At 37.1% G+C, this 21982-nt stretch overlaps 1 protein-coding gene across 1 annotated transcript; it reads left to right on the top strand.

The window, feature by feature from the left end:
- Positions 1-29: 29 nt before the first annotated feature.
- LOC117335669 (serine/arginine repetitive matrix protein 1-like) lies at positions 30-21982 on the top strand. The gene is made up of 4 exons (XM_033895823.1): positions 30-151; positions 8078-9081; positions 15105-20040; positions 20079-21982. Exons 2-3 carry the CDS (start codon positions 8106-8108, stop codon positions 17393-17395), a joined length of 3267 nt encoding a protein of 1088 aa, XP_033751714.1. The 5' UTR covers positions 30-151; positions 8078-8105; the 3' UTR covers positions 17396-20040; positions 20079-21982.

Below are 21982 nucleotides of genomic sequence, written 5' to 3'. Positions count from 1 at the left end.
TTCAATTCCTAGGTTGACCTGGTGACCCCATCACAATGTGGTTGTAAACACCGTGTTGTCGGCATGCTGGCTCGTTATATTATATAGGAATATACATGCTATTACGACGGATAACTTTATGTGACATAACGTGGAGATGAAGACACTGATCGTAAGTCACACGTAGGCATTCCAATATCTCTTTCAATCACTCTCAAATACAATTTATTGTAAAAACAAATTTTTAAAGAAGTCTTGTGAAAGTATAATGTCGACAGGCAGTATGTACTAAGACTACTTTAGATATTTATGTACTCTTATAGTTAGCTCTGTCCTACACATATATCTCATTTGTATTGGATATGTGTTACAGTGAATACCTGAACACACTACATGTTTGATTGTACCTACTCTGTATATTGCATGTTACATGTACATTAATTGCATGTTATCTTACATCTTACCTGTAGGTTTCCGGCATCATATGTCATCTGTATATTATACATGTGTGTCACCTGTATATTACCTGTATGTCATCTAGCTGTATGTCACATGTACATTGTACCTGTTTGTTACATGTACTCTGTTATATCTTACCTGTGTGTTACCTGTATGTTACCTGTGTGTTATCTGTATGTTACCTGTATGTCATCTGTATGTTACCTGTATGTTATCTGTGTGTTACCTGTATGTTACCTGTATGTTACCTGTATGTTACCTGTATGTTACCTGTATGTCATCTGTATGTTACCTGTATTTTACCTGTATGTTATCTGTATGTTATCTGTATTTTACCTGCATGTTACCTGTATGTTACCTGTATGTCATCTGTATGTTACCTGTATGTTACCTGTATGTTACCTGTATGTCATCTGTATGTTACCTGTATGTTACCTGTATGTTATCTGTGTGTCATCTGTATTTTACCTGTATGTTACCTGTATGTTACCTGTATGTTACCTGTATGTTACCTGTATGTCATCTGTATGTCACCTGAGTGTCATCTGTATGTTACATGTGCATTGTACCTGTTTGTACGATGTTATATCTTACCTGTATGTCACATGTATGTTACCTGTACTCCCTATATATGTTATAAGTACCTGTTTATGGAATTATATTTTATGTTACCTAATCTTACATGGACCTTGCATTATTACGTTACCTGCATATACATTCAACCTTGACACACCTGCTCCAGCTATTCAGTATATATATATCTATGGGGTGACACCTATGAAACAAACAACTTTTACATTTATTATGTACACATACAACACAAACACATGTTGTAGTACATTGTATATAGTACAGCATTGTATGTGTACTACAACGTTGTATATATATATATATAAATATACTTCAGCAATGTTGTAATTTGTTATACCAGTAATCGTTTTCTCACTGTTATACTGCTGATATAATTCTTCTATTCTGACTGCACATTTTAATTAATACTGACCGTATACATATAATTCTATAGTTCTGATCTATGTAGGTCAATCAATAGTCGATGGATGCACATCTGGCAAATATCCATATAGAAAATTAAGCTAATTTATGCTGACAGTATTTTAATCATGAACCTATACATACAATTGACAGAATGGACTCTTCCTTAGCTTGATACTCCACTGACTTTGGATGCCTTTTACATTGATGTTGCTGCTTGCTTTGGATGTTAAAAACACCTCAGTCAGCATTGCATTTATGATGTCATAATCATTGTGAGGCCAAAATGCCTCAATGTAAGTTAAGGAATGAAATTTATTTTTTCAACATACATGATGTCATAACAACATTGACTTCTGGACATATTCCATGAATCACATTACCAACAATTTTCACCAACCCTTTCAAGCATACTGAATGTAAATATTGTCCTGTAACAAGGTTAATATAATGCAATTCCACCCTTTTGCACAGAAGTTTCATATCCAATTTGAAAATTAAGGTTATGCAGTCGATATGATGTTATACAGACATGTTCAAATCTAAGATATTTAGCTTGGGGTTTTGTCCTCTGTCGCTGTTAAATTCTACAAGGTTGGTATAACACTATATAAGTTATTGACCTTACCAAAGGTGTAAAATTGATAAAAGTCAGATGTCTGGAATACAATAAGTCAGAAGGATGAACCACAATAAGTTATGAGTCTGAGACACAATAAGCTAGTGGTCTGCAACACAATAGGTTAGGGGTCTGAAACACAATAGGTTATGGGTTTTGAATACAATAAGTTAAGAGTCTGCAACACAATAAGTTAGTGGTCTGAAACAATAAGTTAGGTGTCTGAAACACAGTTATGGGTCTGAAACACAATTAGTTATAGGGGTCTGAAATTCAATAAGTGACAGTATCATTGTAATAGTCATCCAAAGCGAGTGGTAATGACAATGTAATCGGCACTGGAACTGAAAGTGAACTGCAGTGTCAATAATCATTTATCAGGCCATTCTGTCTTATCATTGATGGATGTATATAGTCACTATCTTATATTTATCCCCATTTTAACTTCCACCCATCATATCTACACGACAGAGTAATTGGTTAGAATATTTGGCTATTATAGATTTATCTATAGAGAATCACTATAGGATAATGGCATCACAATTTGGGATCAGTTTGACTTTAAATTCTGTGTAAAGTATCGTCAGCGTGTCATAAATCATATGTACTATGTTATAGTGTCACTGTCAAAACTTTTGATATCTATAATATATACATTCCAGTATTGTTGCACATGATAACATCCCTGTCACTGTATTTTACTCAGAAATTATAAACAATTCTAATGTTACCATGCCAGGACTTGAAGTTATTATCTGGCCAGTCCTGAGAAAACATTCTCACTGATCACCAGTGACCAGTCCCCCTGCCCAAACATGTGAGTGAATACAGGTTGATATGGACTTTAAACATTGGAAGTAAAGGCTGTGTAAGAATTGAAAGGTTAGGAATATTGTTAGACTTTCTTTTCATGTCATATTCCCCAATGGTAACCTTGAGCGTTGAGGTGTACAGGTAAATGAAAAATTGATCGAATAGATCAATATAACGAGTGTATTAAGACAGGTAACACCAGGTATACGTAGAAATACCATTTTTGGTATTTACATGAACCTCTGTCATAGAATTTGATAAGTGTCTGAATTTTCTGCACTGTTAGTTCACATAAGAACTACCTGTATGGTTTTGACATAAGTTGTGCAGGTGACAGGTGTAATGAAGATCTTGAGAATCTGTAAATAGAGTCTGTAGATTAAATACACATTTAGTTCCTGACTTCACAGCTACTCTCTCCAGGAATACAGGGCCTCTAGTTTAAAGTGTTGTTTAAACTTAAGTTTTCATTTGTAAGTTACTCCAGTAAGGCTTTATAGACAGAAACTATAAATAGTTTATTGATTTAAGGGTGGAACTTAAAACACTAAAAGTGTGGATTATTTGAAGAAGACTTTTATAAATAGAACCGTATCTAAGATGCAATGTATTAGTTATGTTTTATTTATAAATCTTCAGGCCAATCAACAATGTCATGGATCATTATTTTGAGTTAAACAGCATTAGAGATGACCCTTTCAAAAAGAAATTAAATGAAACTGATACAAAATCAAAAACAAACAAAAAACTGTTAAGATTCAATGAAACAGTAATTAGATGATTAGGCCTCATAAATTATAAAAATTGAGGAAAAATATACTAAAGTAGAAGACAGGTATGAGGCAGCCCCCATATTTTTATGATTATGTAACGAAAAGGATAATATTTTTAGGTGTCAGTTCACCAGTATGGCATTCGTAGATACAGTATTCTGGTTATAACCATTGGATATGGTCCAATTTTCCTCATTTTTTAATTGGCTATGACATGGTCACAATGGTGGTTAATATTTTAAGATATTAACCTGATGTTTCTATTTTTGGAATAACTGAGTTAATATTGCATTTATGATACCATAATGATTTTGAGGTCACAATGCTCAAATGTAAATTTCCTGTTATCAAGATAATTATAATGGGATTCAACCCTTTTACTACAAGTTTCATATCAAATATAGAAATTAAGGACCTTATTCGGTCAGCCAGAGGTTAATAATTTAGATTCTACCAGGTCGATATATAACACAATATTGAAAACAGGTTGAAGCAAAATTGTAATTATTTGCATTTGCTTCTGGCAATTGACCTCCATATAAATGTTTCGTGTTTTCCTGTTTCTGAACAAAAGAAAAATAGAAATATTGATATTTTACTTGTTATTACAATAGAAAATTAAAAAACCAATCTGCTCATAACGTTGCAAGTAGATGTATAAGAACCCTATCATACTTGTTATGCATAACTTGTACCATCAGATAATGAAGAGAAATATTGCTGAAAATCAGCAGAAAGAATTCCACACCATCGTACCTTTGTTGCCGAAGAAAGTGAATTGTATGTGTATACAAAACTATCTAACGCCAACACCTAAGATTTGATTTGTGGGAATTTAAAAGGAAACTGATTATTCCTGGTACTGGGTACAATCGTGTACTGTTTCAAATATTTACATGCATAATATTTATCAGAGCCATGATAGCTCAGTCAGTAGAGTGTCTGTCTAATGGCACCTCGGGTAAAGATCTGAGGTGTGTGGCTTTGATTCTTACTCGGGCAGCTTGTGTTTCTCAGGAAGCTGAGATCATGGGCCAATCTTGTTCTTTATATGGTTGGTACCATAGGCAAGACATTTAACCCCTATGAAATAGGTCTTGACAGTATGTGACAAGCTTCCCGTATGTTGTTTATTGAGGTAGCCACCAGCTACTACAAGGTGACTTGAAATTACTAACAGTGAATTAAACCCAGCAAAGAAAAAGGAACAAGCATATAAAACAACAGAGAGATTTGTGAGAAGACTTTGATATCTTTCACATCGAGGATTTAAGAGTTAGTTTGATGGTTAATGAGTTTGAAAATCCAAAACATATAATGAAGTAGAAAATTAACATTTCTTTAACAAATTTTATAACCCAGGTTCTCTTCAATTTATTTATATATTTTGCTTTGTCGTTAGCTAAGACTGTATACATGATGTGCAAATAAGGAAGATTTAGGTTAATTGTATGTATTTTAGAATTCATTTAAGACCAGTTTAAGCTTGTCTGTTATAATCCTTATGTAAATATATGAAACGGTATACGATTGTACCAGGAATGATCAGTTTCCGTTTAAATTCCCACAAAACGAATCTAAGGCATGGGATAGTCATTACACAAACTAAAACTAAATTCATGTTGTGGGTTTGATTGTATGAATTTAAAATTGGCCATAAACAAAGGAGGCCCACCGATTGAGTGTGATTGTCACAGGTCATCAATTTATTTTCTTTGGTATCGGCCTCTATTTGCGGAACAAAGAGTGCATGCCTTTGTTGTTGAAATCTCGTAAACATATCGGCATGTCGGTCTACAGTTACCCTTATCAACTATTGGTGTGTTTTATCGATACCCAGTTATTTATATGCTATTTTGTCAACCTAAGTTTCGTAAACACATGTGACACATTACATATATTCTATGATCAGGGAGTCAACCACTAGACTTGATGTTAGCAATTTTGCATGTTAAATCAGGGATGTTTTCAGCCTATATATAAGTCCTTGGTTTAATAATTTTAGACTATTTTTAGCCCACCATCATCAGATGTTGGGCTATTCAAATCGTCCTGCGTCCGTGGTCCGTCGCTCAGTCCGGTTGAAGTTTGTTATCGCTATTTCTCAGAAACTAATGAAGGGATCTTTCTGACATTTCATATGTAGGTTCCCCTTGGTGCCAAGTTATGCATATTTCATTTTGAGACTAATCGGAAAACAACATGGCCGACAGGCACCCATCTTGGATTTTGACAATTGAAGTTTGTTATCGCTATTTCTCAGAAAGTAATGAAGGGATCTTTCTCCAATTTCATATGTAGGTTCCCCTTGGTGCCTAGTTATCTATATTACATTTTGAGACCAATCGGAAAACAACATGGCCGACAGGCAGCCATCTTGGATTTTAACAATTGAAGTTTGTTATTGCTATTTCTCAGAAACTAATGAAGGGATCTTTCTGAAATTTCATATGTAGGTTCCCTCCGGTGCCTAGTTATGCATATTGCATTTTGAGACCAATCGGAAAACAACATGGCCGACAGGCAGCCATCTTGGATTTTGACAATTGAACTTTGTTATCGCTATTTCTCAGAAAGTACTGAAGGGATCTTTCTGAAATTTCATATGTAAATTCCCCTTGGTCTGTAGCTCTGCATATTGCATCTTGAGACCAATAGGAAAACAACATGGCCGACAGGCAGCCATCTTGGATTTTGACAATTGAAGTTTGTTATCGCTATTTATCAGAAATTGCTGAAAGGATCTTTCTGAAATTTCATTTGTAGGTTGCCCTCTGTGCCTAGTTATGCATATTGGATTTTGAGACCAGTCAGAAAACAACCTGGCCGACAGGCAGCCATCTTGTATTTTGACAATTGAAGTTTGTTATCATTATTTTACAGAAGGTACTGAAGGGATCTTTCTGAAATTTCATATGTAGGTTCCCCTTGGTCCCTGGTGTTGCATTTTGGGACCAATCCGAAAACAACATGGCCGACAGACAGCCATTATCGCTAAATCTTAAATTATATATATAGGTTCCCCTTGTTTGAAAAGTACTAGAGGGCTGTTTCTGAATTTACACAGATTAGTAAGACTTAGAGGAAGGGAAAAGTAGAGAAAAGATCAATCTGACATGGAACCTATAAAGATCATTCAATGGTGGGCGCCAAGATCCCTCTGGGATCTCTTGTTCAGTATCCTACACTCTATGGAGTATTTGTAATGTTTTGAATCCATCTTGGAGAAGGATATAAAATGCTCCTTCTCACAGCATTTGTGTTGATACTATCTCTTTATCAGTCTATATATCAGTTTTAATGTAGAAAATTATGGACAGGCTCATATCTGACTTTAGGTTTTTAAGTTCCACTAAGATACTATGTGTGATTGAGTGTATATGTATCCTTTCATCATTCACCTTTTTAATAAGAGAATTATGAAAAAATTTAGTTCTTTTTGAAGGAGCAACTACAATTAAATATTTAAAAGAAATTTGTATTGGATTTTAAAATACATAGAAGAGAATGCAATTTGAAAATCCAGGCAGCGATGACATATAATATTAGTCGCATTCTGGCCTAAAACATTATTCTAGCATTGGTAATCTGTTTTGATGTATCTGTAAATACATGTTTGATTGGAATGGAATGCTGTACAGTTACATTATTCAGGCACTTACTTTCCTATACATAAAACATGATGCAATTTCAATTAAAAAACTTGATTATTCCATGTTTCACCTTCAGTAGGTAGGTGTCCTACATTTTATACCTTTATACCTGCAAACTTTTGAAAATTACATCAGGTCATTCTCTGCAAAAAAAAATGTTTTGATTTGTGCTTAGTTCACGGTTAAGTACCGAGGTATTCATACACCTGGACTTTAATGCACTAATTCCCAACCCAACAGTCCATGCATTTTTTAACACAGGATCTTAGAAGAAACTCTCAATCCAACAGTCCATGTATTTTTCATCACAGGATCTATAGGTACAAATTCTCAAGCCAACAGTCCATGTATCTGTATTACCTAGTTGATATAAGTAAATGGACCATGAGATTGGCAATTTGTGCTGTCCCTGTGCATAATATCACAACAACAAAATACAAAGATCATTATAGACATCCCCTCTTTTGTATATCATGTGAAGTTTCCAGCTTGACATTACTGAATAATTAAAATACACACAAATGGTTCAAAAACATTTCAGTTCTGTCCAGTAAATCTGAAACTGAAATATTGCCAAGGATTCTGTAATGCAAGATTCACTCTGCTGGCATAAATAATCAATACATGTGCCTTTCAAGAAGTACAGTATATATCATATGTATTGTCAGAAATGACAAGTGGCTTACCTTTTACTTTAAGAAGGACAAAGGTATTTTTGATACAATGAAATATATACATGTAGCTGCAGTGACGTTTGGAAATAATTATTATTTTTCTTCTATATTTAGGTGTAAGCCACAACAATATGGTTGACAAATGAGTATGTTGTCACAGAAACAGCCAAAGAAAAAGTCATTGAAGTTATTGGAGAAGTTGGTACAGGACAATAGCAGCGAAGAGGGCGCAGAGGAGAGAGAGGCACTGTTAGATAGTCTTATAAAGGAAAATGGTGGAAACCTCTTCTATGAAAAAATGAACGGGAGTTATACAAAGAAAGGAAAGTCCAAGGCCGGAAAGGAGGCCGATAACGAGCGTCAGTCACGATCTAGAACCAAGGATCAACATGAACGCATATTGTCCGCAAAAAAGCCACCAACTGGCCAAGGATCCATTTCTGTACCATCAGGTCATGTTAAAAATGGAAAGTCAAGGTCACGATCAAGATCAGATTCTCGTTCATCTTCATCAAGTTTTTGGTCAGATAGATCAAAGTCAAGGTCAAGATCAAGGTCAAGGTCTCCTAAGCGAGGAACGCCTAGAAGAAGGTCATATTCAAGCTCAAGATCTAGATCTCATTCAAGATCCAGATCTCGTTCACATTCCAAATCAAGATCAAGATCTAGATCAAAATCATCCTCTCCACATTCATATATACATGGTGTTCAAAGAAATCTGAATCTTAAAAACAGTTCAAAGCCTCATGATACAATGAGTGAACAAGGTCATAGGCATCGAAAAAGGAACCAGCAAGGCCGTAAAACAAAACTGTTAAATAGATCTCCTCTCAGGAAATTTAGGTCAATGGATATAAGTCCTGATGTGTTTATTGAAGAACGTCTGAATCGGAAATACAGAGAACTCCATGAACTGGTGCAGACAAACTTCAGTGACCGTCGACCACAGGTCACACGAGAGTATTTCAATCAGATCCAGTCTCTACGCGACTCCTATACCAAAGTCAGCCATGGAATGCAGCCATCAGGGATTCTCTTGCCAGGGACAGGCACGCTTAGTGACATCAAACCCCCTGGGGTGCCACAGAGGAGACGTCCCATGTCAGCCAGCACACATGGTAAGTAAAGATCGAGTGGGTAGGGACTGTATGTACATGTATGTTATTTGTTCATTTGTATATCTGGTTGGTGGGGACGAACTTTGTGTGTTGAGGGTGGAAGAGGTATTTGGTTCCTATAAACTGACCTGTCCAGTACTAGTTGTCCTTCTAGGGATGGGAGTGGAGGGGTGTGTATGGACGACGTGTCCAAATGTCAAATTGCAGATCTAGTGGGTGGAGACTGTGTGATTTATCTAGTTGTAGGGAGGGAAGAGATAACCTGACCTGTCTAGTTGTCCATCTGGGGGGCGGGGTTGGGGATGGACTGTGTATGTGGGGGTGATGTGTCCAGTTGTATATATCCAAGGGGGGGGGGGGGGGGGGGGGGGGGGGGGGGGGGGGGTGGACTGTGGTTTGTTGATGGTGTGTCAACTGTCTAGTTGTAAGATCTAAAAAGTGTGTGGAACTGTGTGGGTGTTGTTCCAGTTGTATTATCCAGGGGGGGGGGGGGTGGGGGGGAACTGTGTTTGTGGATGGTGTGTCCACTTTCTAGGTGAGATCTAAAAGGTGTGTGTACTGTGTGGGTGTGTGTCCAGTTTGTATATATCCAGGGTGGGGGGGGGGGGGGGGACTGTGTTTGTGGATGATGTGTCAACTGTCTAGTTTGTAGATCTAAAAGGTGTGTGGACTGTGTGGGTGGTGTGTCCAGTTGTATATATCCAGGGGGGGGGGGGGGGGGGGGGGGGGACTGTGTTTGTGGATGGTGTGTCAACTGTCTAGTTGTAGATCTAAAAGGTGTGTGGACTGTGTGGGTGGTGTGTCCAGTTGTATATATCCAGGGGGGGGGGGGGGGGGGACTGTGTTTGTGGATGGTGTGTCAACTGTCTAGTTGTAGATCTAAAAGGTGTGTGGACTGTGTGTGTTGGTGGTGTGTCCAGTTGTAGATCTCGCGGGGACAGGGGCTGTGGTTTGTGGATGGTGTGTCCACTATCCATTTGTAGATCTTAGGGGGATGGAGATTGTGTGTGGATGGTGTCCACTGTCCATTTGTAAATCTTAAGGGGATGTGGACTTTGTGTGCGGATGTTGTGTCCAGTTGCAGATCTTAGGGGATGAAGACTGTGTGTTGATGGTGTGTCCAGTTGTAGATCTGGGGGGATAGTGACTCAGACTCTATGTATAGATGGTGTGTCCACTGTCCAGTTGTAGATCTCAGAGGGAGTGTAACTGTGTATGTGGATAGTGTGTCCAGTTGTAGATTTTAGGGGGATGGAGCTCAAGACTGTGTGTGGATGGTGTGTCCACTGTCCATTTATAGATCTTGGGCAGAAGTGGACTGTTTGCCTGGATAGTGTGTCCAGTTGTAGATTTTAGGGGGATATTGACTGCATGTGGATGGTGTGTCCAGTTGTAGATCTGGGGGGATAGTGACTCAGACTCTATATATAGATGGTGTGTCCAGTTGTAGATCTGGGGGGATAGTGACTCAGACTCTATGTATAGATGGTGTGTCAAGTTGTAGATTATATTAGGGGTGTAGGGGAAACTGTGCAGTGAGAATGTCAGTAAGAAATGAAGGGCTACCAAGTTTGTTTAAATAAATTACCTTGATCTACATTCAAGGTCACAGGGGTCAAATATCTAAAATCTTGAAATAACTTATTTCAATAATCAAGAGGGCCAGAGATCGGATATTGGGACTGAAGCATTCATGGATGTAGGGATACCAAGTTTGTTCAAATGAATGACCTTGACCTATATTCAAAGTTACAAACATTAAATAGGATAAAATCTTCCTGATATTTGCCTATGTGCTGGGGTGAAGGACGATATATATCTACCAAGTTTATTCAAATTAATGATCTTGACCTACTTGCAAGGTCACAGGGTTAAAATTTGCTAAACTCTTAAAATGACAACTTCTTAATAACCAAGAGACCCAGAAACCTGATATTGGGGCTGTAGTATACTGGGATGAAAGGATACAAACGTTATTTCCATGAATAAACCTAGCCTTTTTTAATACATTTTGTATTTTGAATAAAGTGGTAGTCAGCCTACTGGTCAACTTCAAAGTTGCATTTGAAGCAGGTTATGATACTGGCTCATCCATTGGGCCTCTTATTATTTGAATAAGCTGACATTGTAATTCAAAGAGCATAATCTATTCTTCATGATCATTTTGTAATGTTATTCTTGCTTAAAATCATGAGGAATTTCAATATTATCGCTATAGAAATACCAGATATCGTGATAAATGAAAGAATGTTAGCTGGTTGGTAATATAAAATATAGTATAATATAAATAATAAAATCTGGTCACAATAGATCACTTGATTGTGGTTGTCTCTTATATCATATATACTACAACCCTCCAGATGACTGGAATGGCGCCGGTAAGCACTACGAACAAATGTGAATAAAATGTTTAATTACCAAAAAAGATAATTAAGAATTAATCAATCAGCGATTGGATAAAAAACTGATTATCAATCACGAAATTTCAACAGATTCCCATCACTAATCATAGCCAGTGAATGTTGTACTATGATTACTGAACGATCTAATAATAATGCATACCTTATAGACCTTTTATTATTCATTATTTTGTTACTTATTAACCATTGGCAATTCCCATAAAATGTCAGAAGTTTCTCTGTTGCTGAGTTTCACTTCTCAAGTCGTAAATGCCAATGTTATGGCATCCTCTGTGATCAGTGTGTGACTGGTTGTCGTTGGTAACACAACAAATGAGACCAATCAGGCATGATGTTTCTGGTCCATTCAGCAGCACCACAGGGACATGCTTCTCTTCAGTTGTTTTTTAGACCATTTTTCATTAAAATATTTTAATAACACTGAATTCATGCTTGTTGTCAAATTTATTTGTGAAAGTCCCAGTGGGAAGGTGTATTCATTAAGCGTGTTGAGATAGAAATAGTCTTGGGTGTGTATTGGAAGGTCGTGCAGACTTTTAAGTTGACGAAGGACACAAGTGTAATGCTTGATTTAACAGGTAAACACACAAAACAAATCAATACAGTTTCCAATATCCTGACGTATTCAATAGAAAAGCAGTTCCCTTTTTGATGTTTAAAGCTCTCTGTATGCTTGAATAGGGTATTTGTTTGGTTGTCGGTAATGGAAAACATCAGTTAGTTTTGGGATATTTATTTGATGTAGATGTAATTAATTAGACCAAACACACAGGTTAATCTATAGGTTGTGGAAGTTATCAGACTGCTGGAATCAGAGAAGCTGTGTAAGCAGATTACAACTTGTCCTGATTAATTAAAATCCTCACACAGGTGTCAAATCTTAATTGAAGTGTCTACTTAATAATTAAATAAAATATGCAGTTCTGTCAATATTGTTTGATCCAGTCATACAGTGTGTTTTTCTTGGCACATTTTATCACAAAAGATACCTGAATGGCAGAAGTTGTGTAATAATCAGGATAGGCCAGAAATTGTGTAATAATCAGGATAGGCCAGAAATTGTGTAATAATCAGGGTAGGCCAGAAGTTGTTGTGTAATAATCAGAGTAGGCCAGAAGTTTTGTAATAACCTGGGTAGGTCAGAAGTTGTGTAATAATCAGAGTAGGTCAGAAGTTGTGTAATAATCAGAGTAGGTCAGAAGTTGTGTAATAATCAGGGTAGACCAGAAGTTGTGTAACTATCTGGGTAGGTCAGAAGTTGTGTAATAATCAGGGTAGGTCAGAAGTTGTGTAATAATCAGGGTAGGCCAGAAGTTGTGTAATAATCAGGGTAGACCAGAAGTTGTGTAATAATCAGAGTAGGCCAGAAGTTGTGTAATAATCAGAGTAGGTCAGAAGTTGTGTAATAATAAGGGTAGGCCAGAAGTTGTGTAATATTCAGAGTAGGCCAGAAGTTGTGTAATAATCAGGGTAGGTCAGAGGTTGTGTAATAATCAGAGTAGGCCAGAAGTTGTGTAATAATCAGAGTAGGCCAGAAGTTGTGTAATAATCTGGGTAGGTCAGAAGTTGTGTAATAATCAGAGTAGGCCAGAAGTTGTGTAACTATCTGGGTAGGTCAGAAGTTGTGTAATAATCAGAGTAGGTCAGAAGTTGTGTAATAATCAGAGTAGGCCAGAAGTTGTGTAATAATCAGAGTAGGCCAGAAGTTTTGTAATAACCTGGGTAGGTCAGAAGTTGTGTAATAATCAGAGTAGGTCAGAAGTTGTGTAATAATCAGGATAGGTCTGAAGTTGTGTAATAATCAGTGTAGGTCAGAAGTTGTGTAATAATCAGGGTAGGTCAGAAGTTGTGTAATAATCAGGGTAGGCCAGAAGTTGTGTAATAATCAGGGTAGGCCAGAAGTTGTGTAATAATCAGTGTAGGTCAGAAGTTGTGTAATAATCAGTGTAGGCCAGAAGTTGTGTAATAATCAGGGTAGGTCAGAAGTTGTGTAATAATCAGGGTAGACCAGAAGTTGTGTAATAATCAGGGTAGGCCAGAAGTTGTGTAATAATCAGAGTAGGTCAGAAGTTGTGTAATAATCAGAGTAGGTCAGAAGTTGTGTAATAATCAGGGTAGGTCAGAAGTTGTGTAATAATCAGAGTAGGTCAGAAGTTGTGTAATAATCAGGATAGGTCAGAAGTTGTGTAATAATCAGAGTATGTCAGAAGTTGTGTAATAATCAGGGTAGGTCAGAAGTTGTGTAATAATCAGGGTAGGTCAGAAGTTGTGTAATAATCAGGGTAGGCCAGAAGTTGTGTAATAATCAGGGTAGGCCAGAAGTTGTGTAATAATCAGGGTAGGCCAGAAGTTGTGTAATAATCAGAGTAGGCCAGAAGCTTCCTCTGTGTAGCATTATTTATAAACATCAATAGCTGGAGGTAAGCAATGTTTAAAAACCCAAATAAATATGTTTACAGAACAATTTGATGGTGTAGGCTTGTGTATTGTTTTATCTAACCTAACTATCTAAAGAAGTCAATGAAGAAGTAATGAGTATGAAATCTACAGTTGTAGTTGTTTTAGGCAAACAATTTACTAAGACTGTTGATATTGGAGTAATGAGAGATAAAGTTGGAGTAAGGAGAGATGAAGTTGGAGTAATTAGAGATGAAATTGGAGTAATGGGAGATGAAGTTGGGAGTAATGAGAGATAAAGTTGGAGTAATGAGAGATGAAGTTGGAGTAATGAGAGATGAAGTTGAAGTAATGAGAGATAAAGTTGGAGTAATGAGAGATGAAGTTGGAGTAATGAGAGATGAAGTTGGAGTAAATAGAGATGAAGTTGGAGTAATGAGAGATGATGTTGGAGTAATGGGAGATGAAGTTGGAGTAATGAGAGATGAAGTTGGAGTAATGAGAGATGAAGTTGGAGTAATGAGAGATGAAGTTGGAGTAATGAGAGATAAGTTGGAGTAATGAGAGATGAAGTTGGAGTAATTGGAGATGAAGTTGGAGTAATGAGAGATGAAGTTGGAGTAATGGGAGATGAAGTTGGAGTAATGAGAGATGAAGTTGGAGTAATGAGAGATGAAGTTGGAGTAATGAGAGATGAAGTTGGAGTAATGAGAGATGAAGTTGGAGTAATTGGAGATGAAGTTGGAGTAATGAGAGATGAAGTTGGAGTAATGAGAGATGAAGTTGGAGTAATGAGAGATGAAGTTGGAGTAATGAGAGATAAAGTTGGAGTAATGAGAGATAAAGTTGGAGTAATGAGAGATGAAGTTGGAGTAATGGGAGATGAAGTTGGAGTAATTGGAGATAGAAAAACCATGGCCCCTGATGATTATAATCAAAAATGAAACTTACTTGATACAGTGTTATAACATAACAAAGAATTATATGTGATTGACAGCACCTTAGATATTGTACATTTATGTGTATTTTTATGGCCTGCACTAGGCGTGATTGTTAGCTGTCATAGTACACTTATCTATAAATACCGGCTAATTTACGGTCCCTTTATCTATTTCTCACCATTAGACAATAGATATATTTAAATAAAAGTTTTAGATATGGAATTTTAATTGACAACTAACAATGACAATTTTGTTTATATTTCAGCTGAGCTCCGAGACTTGACAATGGAAGATGGAACATATTATACTATCAGAAACGTCATGACTGCTTCAACTGCAAAACAACAACAGAAAGTCAGAACCGACATCAACGGTGAAGGCTTCAACAAGAAAAAGAAGAAGAAAAGGTCTGATCAGAAAAGGAAGGATTCTGGATCAACACTGGATTCTACATCGCAACACAATGGTTACTATGATGATCCTCCAAGCAACCGGACCCCGAGTAGTAGCAAGGCCACAGGGTCTCCACGAAGCAAGGAACTCCCAGAGCCCACAGACCACCACATTAAACACAGTAACAACCCAAAGTTACTCTCTTGGCTCAAACAAAAAGATATTTATCACAGAAAACAGAAGCGAGAAGAAAGACAGAAAAAAAAAGAGGAAAGACAAAAGCTCATTTTAGAGGCAAACGAAAAGTTCGAAAAGAGACTGGAGTCCCAAAAACGGGTCGAAAAATGGATGAAAAAGAAACACAAAGAGTGTAAGAAAAAAGACCGAGAGGAAAAAATGAGAGAAGATATTAGGACAAGGGAAAGAATTGATCAAGAAAATGTCAACAGGCTGACAGTTCCTGGAAAACCATTACGTCCACAGTCAGCTCCTCCGTCTAAAAGAGAGGGCAGCCAACAGATGAAGGAGGGAGTGGCTCCCCAGGTGGCAAACACCACAGGTATGGAACCCCACCCGCCAGCCTCCAAATTCATCTACAAACGGCCTGTGGCAGGGCGCATCAAACTTGCCATGAAAGATCGACCAAAAAGTGCATCTGTAGTCACTCCACAGCGCAATGCATCTGCATCACCAAGGCGATCAAGTGCTAGAGACAATTCTCATGAAAACAAACAGAGAATGTCTTATGAGGACTGGCTGCAGCAAAAACGTAAACATGACATCAAGCAGAAAAAAGAAATTCAACTTCAAAAGGAGGAGCTTGCAAAGTCTGATCCAGAATTAGCGAAGATTGTTCCAGAAATAGCAAAGAAGAGGATCCACCGAGTGCTAGAGGGAAAGAAGTCTATTGATACTGGAATAAAGAATTTTGATGATAGAGCTAATAAATCTTTTGGTGGTGCAGACTTTCAAGAAGAGGACGTTAGCACAGCTGAAGAGAGGAGTCCTCGCCCATCCTACCGTCTTGAATCTGACAGGGTCAATCAGACGGATCCAAAAAATACTTCTAAAAATTTGAAACTATCTGGACAGAGTGTTAACATGGACAGTCGTCCAGGCACAGCTCCCCCCAGGGCTAGGGTTCCTACACCTAAACAATCCTCAAATTCACCCCGGAAAGCAGTGGCGCCACCTAAGGACAAAATGAGTGATGAGGTGTCTGCAGGGTTCAGCTTGCCATTCCAGGAGAAGGATGGGGTACCAAAGCATGTAGCATCCACTCAGAGGAAACTCTTTGCAGAAAAGGTATGGGAAAAGTTGGAAGGTGAGGAAAGACCAGAGCCACAAGGATGTGCAGCTATAGAGACGCCGCAACACCCACAACACCCACAAGCTGATCGTCCAAAGGTAGATAACTCCAGAAATGCAGACAACAGTACAAAGAGTGACAATTCTAATGAAGGTGAAGGTGATATAAAAGACAGTAAGGAGGAAAAAACTGATGAAGAAAAGGAAGAAGTTGTTGGGGCTTTTTTCCTCACATCTAGAGAAGACATTTTGGATGATATGAAAACAGAAAAAGAACCAACGGAAACAGAACAGAAAACTGAGAACCCAAGTGTGGAAGAGGACAGGAAAATGGGAGACTTCTTGGGGCAAGAGGATATTAAAAATGGGGAAACTGAGGCAAAAGTTGATGAAGTGTCCTCTGAGGTTGAACCACCTGTTAATGACCTAGAGATGGATTCTGGTGACTTAACAGATGGTAGTAACACACAAAATGGACAGAATGACCAACAGGAGGTCAAGGACATTATAGCTGAAGACAATGGTCAGAAAACTAATGGCATCGACAGTGAGCTACATCTAAACTCTGATGACCTGCGTCCAGAATCAGCCAACACATCTCGTAGTTTGAAACATGTGTCATTCAGAGAGGAAACAGAGATCTTAGGCAAGGATGAGCCAGAGGGGGAGGAGGTTGATTGGAGCACAGACACTGCAACACCCGATAATGATGACTACGCCTGCATGGCCAAGGATGATCTCAATGTGGACGAGGAGACAAATGAGGACCAGGACATTGAAGATCAGACTCCAGAGGAGATAGATAGTCAGATGTCACGTACATCACAGGCTCAAAGTATGGAAGATGACTTCTAAAAAAGATCAAATCATATAATTAAACAATTATAATTATAGGTTTTTTTCCTGGAATGCTAGACAGTTAAGGTGTCCAAAAGTGATTTACAATACAATGTACTTACAAGGGCCTCAGTGATCAAGTTATTCTTCGATTTACAACTTTTACAAGGGCCTCAGTGATCAAGTTATCACTTGATTTACAACTTCTGCACAGACCTGAGTGATCAAAATATTTTTTTATTTACAACACGTACAAGGGACTGGATGATGAAGTTGCAGTATGTCCTTTAGTTTCTATTTCTTACAAGAGTCTGAGAGATCAAGTTATTCTGTGATATACAAATGTATAATAGTCAGCATTGATTTTAAAAGAGTTCTGTCACAGCAGCATTCCTGATTCTAAAGGATTTAAATGGAAGGAATGTGATCTCCTTAGTCAGAGGAACACTGGTATTGATTACTGTGCTCTTGAAAGTGAGAAATGCTATAATCAAATGTACAAAGTACAAGGACTGTGATTTTATGTTTAACCCATTGTTAAACAGAAATTAGTATAGTGCATTAGCAATAGATATACTTAAAACCTCGGTAGATTTAATAAGAAACCTTTTCTTTGTATATTTTAATAATCATTTAATTAGTTCAGCTTTTAAAATAAACTGCCATTTTGTAGTTCATTCCTATAATTTCACTGTAAGCCCTGGCTGTCATCATCCGCTACAACCTTAATTCAAGGTTATATATATATCAGCTTTATAATTGCTTGCTATCCAATGTTTTAAGCTTTGTTAGCTGAAATTCTTGCTTCATCAGTCTATATTTTTAGCTGGAAATATTTATATGATGTGTCATTATTTTAATTAAAACACAGCCTGTTCAGGTCATCAAGAAATTCTCCTCAAACATAAAAATATAATATGCAATAGAGTTGAACATATCATTCTCCGTCATTAATGTTCATTAGAATCTTCATCAGTGCTCTTAAGTCTGTTTAAAAACACTACCATTCAAAGGCTATCCCAGTATGCAGCTGGATAGTGGTATTTTGATAATTCACCTCCATCCTTACCTGTCCAGAAGTACGACTGTACATTCTCATAGATATAGATACCTTATTATGTACTAAGTTTTGTAGCTAGTTTTTTTTAGATGATTATTTTATTATTTGTATACATTTTCAGAAAAGAAGATAACATGTATTGTTAGCTAGGTTTTTTAAAATTAATTATTTTATTTGTGTATATTGTGAAAGACAGAATCTGTGATAGTGCTTTGAGTACAAACTGTAATTACCGTTTTATTTACATGTATGTCATTAAATCAACAAAACATCTCAAGTCTCAACTTCTGATGCTGCACTGTATTCTATAGCTTAGATAACAGGCTTGTGTACTTTTTATGAACTTATCATCTTTGAGTAATCAACTGTTTGTTAAATCTACCATCCGCTTTTGTGATTGTGTGATGAATTGTATTTTATTATACAGGTAGATCCAGGGAGGTATACATCCATGGTAGATTTTAACACATTTTAAACATTTCTCATGATTTCAAAAAAATAAATATTTCAAATATAGAAGGCAAATAACTAAACCATGACTAATTGAGAAGTCGTTGTGCTTTATGATAGCATTTTGTATGTCAGAATGGCAATATAAATGAACTTTGTGAATTATTGTTATGAATGTTTTTGTATAGAAGTACTTAATGTGGTTTTATTTTCTTATTCTAATATTTCATATTAAGGAGTCCTGTTTAAGTTGAAAAGTTAACTCCATAGAGATATAGTAGTCCTAGGTCCATTTGTCTACAGACAAGTGACATTAGTCCTAGGTCCATTTGTCTACAGACAAGTTACAGTAGTCCTAGGTCCATTTGTCTACAGACAAGTGACATTAGTCCTAGGTCCATTTGTCTACAGACAAGTGACATTAGTCCTAGGTCCATTTGTCTACAGACAAGTTACAGTAGTCCTAGGTCCATTTGTCTACAGACAAGTGACATTAGTCCTAGGTCCATTTACCTACAGACAAGTGACTGTGGTCCTAGGTCTGTTAGTCTACAGACCAGTAACATTAGTCCTAGGTCCATTTGTCTACAGACAAGTTACAGTAGTCCTAGGTCCATTTGTCTACAGACAAGTGACATTAGTCCTAGGTCCATTTACCTACAGACAAGTGACAGTTGTCCTAGGTCTGTTAGTCTACAGACAAGTAACATTAGTCCTAGGTCCATTTGTCTACAGACAAGTGACATTAGTCCTAGGTCTTTTTGTCTACAGACAAGTGACTGTGGTCCTAGGTCCATTTGTCTACAGACAAGTGACATTAGTCCTAGGTCCATTTGTCTACAGACAAGTGACTGTGGTCCTAGGTCTGTTAGTCTACAGACAAGTGACAGTAGTCCTAGGTCCATTTGTCTACAGACAAGTGACATTAGTCCTAGGTCTTTTTGTCTACAGACAAGTGACTGTGGTCCTAGGTCCATTTGTCTACAGACAAGTGACATATTAGTCCTAGGTCTGTTAGTCTACAGACAAGTGACATTAGTCCTAGGTCCATTTTTCTACAGACAAGTGACATTAGTCCTAGGTCTGTTAGTCTACAGACAAGTGACATTAGTCCTAGGTCCATTTGTCTACAGACAAGTTACAGTAGTCCTAGGTCCATTTGTCTACAGACAATTGACATATTAGTCCTAGGTCCATTTGTCTACAGACAAGTGACATTAGTCCTAGGTCCATTTGTCTACAGACAAGTGACATATTAGTCCTAGGTCCATTTGTCTACAGACAAGTGACATTAGTCCTAGGTCTGTTAGTCTACAGACAAGGGACTGTAGTCCTAGGTCCAGGTAGAAGAGTGAGGCCATGATTAACCAGGGTATATTTTAAGAGAAACAATTCAAGGTAGCTTGTAGAACCATCCATGATAGTGCCTTATAAAGTAGTTAGTTATTTTGTCTTGTGTAGAAGTACTGATTATAAATCCAGCATCAGCTTCCCTTACATACAGAGTCTTGTCATTTAACATTAACACAAGCTTTTCTACATATCTACATAATATCAGATCTGAATATCTTCAAATGGGAAATGTAAAGGATAGATCAGATTGTAGTCTTAAGAAATAGTGTGTTCTAAATGAAATGTTATCATTCACATGATTAGGCTGATGAACTGGAACCATTGTATTCATTCTGTGTGGCACTTTTTTGCTGTTTTTGTGGTAAATAGCCCCCTACGTGGGAGACTATGTTTCCTCCCTCGTCCGTCTATCTGTCTGTCTGTCTGTCTGTCTGTCTGTCTGTCAGTCCAATTTTTTATTCTGTCAGTTCGTCCACTCATTTTTCTGCACTGTATGTTGGTGAAAATTGGTATGTAACTTCAGTATGTGTAGCTACAGATCAAGTTCGAGTTTCAGGGTTTATAGGTTAAGGTCACTGTTACTATTTTTAACGGGACCTAGTAGGGGACATGTATTGCGTTTGCAATACCTAGCAACATTGCTTGTATTTATGTTGTACCAGGATCCAATATTGACATTAGTTCACCTGACCCTTTCTAGTTCTGGGAAAAAGGATTTAGTTAATGCATATACATGTAATCACTTATCTGCCAATTTAAATTTCTGTCTTTTAACCAAAAGCTTCCCCAGACAAAAGATTGACTAAAACTAAAATAATTTTTCCTTTTTTCCAAACCTGATACTATGTGATAAAATGTCATTGTAAATGGTGTAATAAGCACACCCTATTTATGATTTAGTAAGTGAAAAGTTCACTAACAAGGTCGAATACGGTAGGAATGTTTATCAAAGAAATAAAATTGAATGTCATAAAGTGTAAAACTAAAAACTTGTGATTGATAGGGGAGAAAACCACATGTTCTGTATGATTGTGATTTCATAACAATTATTGGCTATATATTATATGGGTTGGATAGAGATGATAATACAGTGTACAATAGTGTTGGGGTCTAAAAGAATTGTGGATTTAAGAGAAGGCCATAAAAAGTACCACTATGACACTTTCATATCTGAATCCGAAACAGCCACGATACAACATTCTGTATTTCTGGTATTTCATTTTACCTGGATGTGTGATCAGAAAATCTGTGTGTATCAGCATTTGATTGTGGAGGAAGAAAATCAGATTGAAGCGAACTCATTAAATGGTAAATTGTCGGGATCTCTATTGATTGTGGCGTGATGTTCCAGCAGCTGACACAGTCCTATTTATCTCCTGGCAGTATCATCTCTAGTAATTACAGAGTTAACAAAACATAGGGGGCGCTCACCTTAACTATCCAATACACCACAACACCTAAGGGTAGGATAAATCTGATCTGTGAAGCTGAAGTTTGTGGACAGCCTAATAGCTGTATCGAACATTGTAGAGTATAGAAGGATCGGCTGGATTTGAGAGAAACGAGATGAATTAGCCTTGTATGAATGTGTTTATATGAATTCAATAATTCAATAAAATGTATATAATTAATTAAGCTCTGTACGATGATGAAGAATGAGTTAATGGTTCTATATTGTTGTGTTTGTTAAGCACCTATTTATGTGAATGGCTGATCAGCTGAATTAAAGGCCGATTACAGAA

Source organism: Pecten maximus, chromosome 10, assembly GCF_902652985.1.
Source record: "Pecten maximus chromosome 10, xPecMax1.1, whole genome shotgun sequence".
NCBI classification, from domain to species: Eukaryota; Metazoa; Mollusca; class Bivalvia; order Pectinida; family Pectinidae; genus Pecten; species Pecten maximus.
Note: the sequence above shows the minus strand (reverse complement) of the source record. Positions and strands in the feature narration are given on the sequence as shown.

Excerpts from the sequence above, each read along its gene's own strand:
- LOC117335669 (XM_033895823.1), top strand. The coding sequence starts at position 8,106 with ATGAGTATGTTGTCACAGAAACAGCCAAAGAAAAAGTCATTGAAGTTA. Across the intron at positions 9,082-15,104 it reads CATGTCAGCCAGCACACATG|CTGAGCTCCGAGACTTGACA; the intron begins GTAAGTAAAGAT and ends TTTATATTTCAG.